The 4,813-nt window shown below is 30.6% G+C and overlaps 1 protein-coding gene across 1 annotated transcript; it reads right to left on the minus strand.

Moving 5' to 3' along the window:
* Nucleotides 1–410: 410 nt before the first annotated feature.
* Nucleotides 411–3,333, minus strand: LOC111716058 (uncharacterized). The gene is made up of 5 exons (XM_023491468.1): nt 3,228–3,333; nt 2,543–2,580; nt 1,395–1,529; nt 887–1,065; nt 411–624 (listed from the first exon to the last, which is right to left on the minus strand). Exons 1-5 carry the CDS (start codon nt 3,275–3,277, stop codon nt 469–471), a joined length of 558 nt encoding a protein of 185 aa, XP_023347236.1. The 5' UTR covers nt 3,278–3,333; the 3' UTR covers nt 411–468.
* Between the last annotated feature and the right edge of the window lie 1,480 nt (nt 3,334–4,813).

A 4,813-nucleotide genomic window follows, 5' to 3' on the forward strand; every position in this document is an offset into this window, starting at 1 on the left:
TATCTTTCCAAGACTTTTCATATTTTAAACCATGACTTCTGTTAGATAAAAAAGTCTATAAAGGAATTGAGTTGTTTTCACAAACATATATTTCTAATCCCTATATCTTTGCAACCTAATGTTGTAGACCTTACATATTTCTAACATAGAATTCTGTTAGGTAGAAAAAATCGATCCACAGAAGGTCAGTTCGCATTGAGTAAAACTAGAACAAATTGACCCTAAATTAACGTAAAACAGTACAGTACTACTGTACCACATTTAAAAGTAGTTTGCCTTTGCCGAAATTTAACCCATTAAGTGCCCAAAACATATTTCTGACACCTCCAAAAGAAACTTTTGACAGGTTATTTGGGGTTTTTATCAAAATAAGTCTATTATAATATTCAATAAGATAAATAATTTTAAAATTGATAAAATAAAAAGTTTATTCCAATTCAACAGCAGACTCCTTCATCAGAAAGATCATTAACAGCAGACTCCTTCATCAGAGAGTTCACAGCAGTATGTCTCTGCTCTCTCAGTGAGAACTGAAGCCAGAACTTGCATGGCAGGAGGCATTAGAGAAGCAATTCCATCAACACACTCTGCTAACTCGGTATGCTTTCCACAGAAGGCCTCACCCTGCGGTACAATTAATTAATTAATTATTTGTATAAAGATAACGAAGCTAGTGCAATCGTTAGATAGATAAAGGTTTCTTTCTTTCTTTAAAGCATAATTTTGTAAAAAATAATTTTCAATCGAAAATGGGCAGTTTATTGTATGCTTGGATTTTTAAAATCCTGCAAGGGTTTTAGAATCACTGCCTCAAAATATAGTTTCCTATCAATCTTGCTGGAAAAAAATATACTGATAAATCAGTAGAATGGGAATAAAAACTGACTTGAAGGAATGCGACGATCTCTGCAATTTTAGCTTCAGACTCAATGACACCGGCAACAGCAGTGATACTACCAGCACATTCATCACAGGTTGGTGCTTTCACAACACTCTTCTGTACACATGCTCCAAGAAGTCCACAGACACTGTTGGCCTCAAGGAAGACAGGGTACATGGCCAAAGCTAAACAAAATAATATTTTTTTTGACCAATCATTTTTAACAGAATATATTAAAATTTCTTTAAATTGAAAGTTATTTAATAAAAAATAATTTAAATTAAGTTATTATTATCTATTCATGGAGGGTTTAAAGTGGAATTTACCCTGCACGTAAAGTCAAGATTAAGATGATAGTTTTATACAGATGATTACTCACACATAGAAAAACAATAACTTTGAAATAAAGTCAGGACAAAAAAGTTGTAAGAAAGGAAATTAAAGTGGTCCTCTGTTAGCCGGGACAGTAACATGTGTTTAAGAAATTAAATAAGATGAGAAAGAAGAGATTTACCAATCTCACTCCAGTACATTCTCACAGCTCCCTCGCATCCCGCAGGATCAGTAGACTCCGGGCAGATAGAAGCAACCAGGATCTCAATCTGCTCCTCAATACTTCCAGAACTCTGGAGGTAATCTCCTAGTTTGCCTTCACAATATAATGGTTTAGCATTCAGCTGACTATATTTGTTACACTATTGTTTTGGTTCGCAGTGCTTTGAAGTTTTTGGACAGAAATTTTCTCTTTTTCGAGAACCTTCGAGATACAGAGAAAATTTAAGTCCAACAACTTTATAGTATGTCATGCTGAATAATAGTGTTATAGGTTATTTTATGAAACCTTTGTGTACTTGTTTCATTGCAATGGCTATTTCTAGATAAAATAAGCTTTTTAAGATTGCAGAAATAAAAATTCAAAGTTAGCTTTAATCTTATTTTCATATAGGAGAAAATCCGGGAACCAATCAAAACTTTATAGTACACGGGCACGTGCTATAATGTACAGCTAATTTACCTTTATAGCACCATGATTACTTTATAGCACGTTCATAATGAAATTCACCGTGAAGTGAGTAAGAATTATAAAGTACAAAATAGTTTCATAAAATGTATTGTAAGACTGCAATTAAATATTCTTCAGAAAAATTGTTTGACAATTAAGTACTTGTAACTTTTGATTACGGGCGGAGACAGGGAACTTAAGAATCAAGTTGGGAAAGGAATTGAGTTATTCCACACATTCGGATTTGCTAATCCCTATATCTTTGAAAAAAGTAGATCTTAGATATTTCAAACTATGAATTATTTCAAATGAAATAATCCAAGTTTCCGATATCAAAAGTAAACACCATCAGATTACAAAGATATAAGGGTTAGAAAATTTTAGTTTGTAGGTAAAACACTCAATATGTTTCCTAAATCTGTACTGTCTAACTCTTTTCTGGTACAGCCCACGGGATATTTGATGCGGCAAAAGAAAATTTAGTAAATTTGATTGATTAAACGATCCATAATTTTAAGAAATATGTATGTTGGAAAAATGAAAGGGTTGGAACTGGAAGTATTAATGAAGTATAGCTGAACAAACATAGATTGGTAAGTCGTCGTTTCATAAGGTTAGTTAGTCAGAGGGAAAATATTGACACAACGGATGTTTAATACCTGCGAAGGAAAGACAGTCTTCACAAGTGAATTCAGCACTAAAATTAAACAATGTTTTAATCAAAAGAAATTGACTTTTAAAAAAGCTTGATTTCCAAATCCTTTTATCTTTGCAGCCTGATCATTTGATCTTTGCTCTAACAAAGGAACTGAGTCTTTGCCACTAACTCTGATTTTCTATTCCATATATCTTGGCAACCTGATGTCGTAGGCCTTTAATATTTCCAACTATAATTTTTGTTAGATCAAATAGTCAAAGTTTAAAATATCAAAGTTTTACACCCTATGGTTGTGAAGAAATATGGATTAGAAAATTTAAGTTTTGCGGCTAAGACTCAATTCCTTTCATAGCTTGAAATATCTAAGGTTTACGATATTGGGTTGGATAGAAATTGGGATAAGTAAAAAAAACAAAGTTTGTGGCAAAGATTCAATTCCTTTACATGAATTAAAAACTACTAAGATAAATGCTTTATAAAGTATAAAGTAAGTTTATCCTTTTTAAATTTTAAGTAAATTTTGAGACAAAAAAGTAATGCAGAAGGAGAAAAATCATTGACTTTAAAAATATTTGAATTATTCTGGTTTGAAACTTAAGCATGCTGTATATTCTGAGTGCTTTACAGTTCTTATATCAATGAAATTATCATTTTTTTTAAATTTTTAAATTAAGAAAAAATAATACCTGGCAGAAGATGCAAGGCAGGCAAGGGCAACAAGGATTAACATCTTCATGTTGAGAATTCTTCTGTTTCTTGTGAAGGATGAGAATAGAATTAGATTAGAGTAGAACGGGTTGACTTAAATACCGCCATGTTATCTATCAATAATTAAGCAAGGTAAGGCAACTGTATGCATAAAACTGCACAAAGTCAATAAATAAAGCATAAATTTGTATGTACATAGGTAGGGTAATTAACTTAATTTACACTAAAGTCAAATATATAGGGTCTTCAAGGTTTTTAGACTTGATCTAAAAATAAGTATATTCTGTTGTTAGATGATGGTATAGTAACAGATTGACGTTGAGTTGAAAATATATAAAGAAAATCAAGTTTTCAAATCTCGCCTGAATCCACAATGTAATCCTGAGCATTTTTCTTAACACACAACAAAATTTACAATTGTATATTTTGTCTTTTACTACAAATAACATCAAATAAAACCTAGTTTAAGCTGGAGAAGTAAACACTTGATTAACTGTTAAATTCTCAGATTGAGTATGATACAAACAGAGTTTAGAAGTTAAATTCAAGATTTTGAAAAAAAAAAAATTTCACGTTATGGGTCTTTGTATCTTATTCAATTATGCAAATTTGTATAATTTAAGGACCTGAGTTTTTGCCACAAACCCAAATTTTCTGATCCCTATAACTCTGCAACCGGATGGTGTAAACCTTTGATATCTCAAAATTGGATTATTTGATCTAAAATAATTCATAGTTTGGAATATTTGAAAATATACAGTGATTAGAAAATCAGAGTTTGTGAAAAGACTCAAGTCTTTTTCTTGCGTGTAAAGAAAAAGCTCATGATTTATTTAGTTAAAGTTAAAAAAAAACATTGATGATATATTAACTTTCTTATAAATTTTGTGTAAAAATGGTGCTTTCAGGATTAAAACTGAGACAGAAGAAAATAATATTATATATATTAATGCAATTACGTCAAATACATGTTTTAATAGAAGGGGTCATATTGTTGGAACATGAATAGCTGGCATAATTATGTTGAATTCACAAAAAACATTTTTCTATACCATCATTCATGAAAAGACAAAAAAAAATTTTTGCTGAACATTGTTAGGACAATGTTGATTTCTATGTTTGCAAAAAATGTATCATGCTTATTACTAAACAAATAGCGAAGGTCTTTTGATAAAAGTTGAAATATTCGCCTAGAAACAGTTTGCATTGTTTAGTTGTTTCCAAAATTATTCCTAATCATTATTATAAATTTATTTCGTACAAAAAAGTAAAATGGTACAATATGATAAGACAAAAACAAGAATGAAGTATTATATATAAATATAGTTTCTAGTCGGAACATAAAAAGTTGATCAATGTTCTATGAATTCAGGAGTTTTTAAACGTCCCTACTGTATAAATCCCAGAGATTTGAGCCATAGATTTCACAAGTATCTGTATATATCATACAATTTTAACACTGTGGATGTATTAGCATAATGAAATTCTTGATTAAGATAATGTATTTTAGAAGCAGGTTCACAGCTAATATCTTTTGTCATAGAACCATTAGACTGCAGTGTAA

The sequence above is a fragment of the Eurytemora carolleeae genome, unplaced genomic scaffold (assembly GCF_000591075.1).
Source record: "Eurytemora carolleeae unplaced genomic scaffold, Eaff_2.0 scaffold1950, whole genome shotgun sequence".
In the NCBI taxonomy this organism is placed as follows: domain Eukaryota; kingdom Metazoa; phylum Arthropoda; class Copepoda; order Calanoida; family Temoridae; genus Eurytemora; species Eurytemora carolleeae.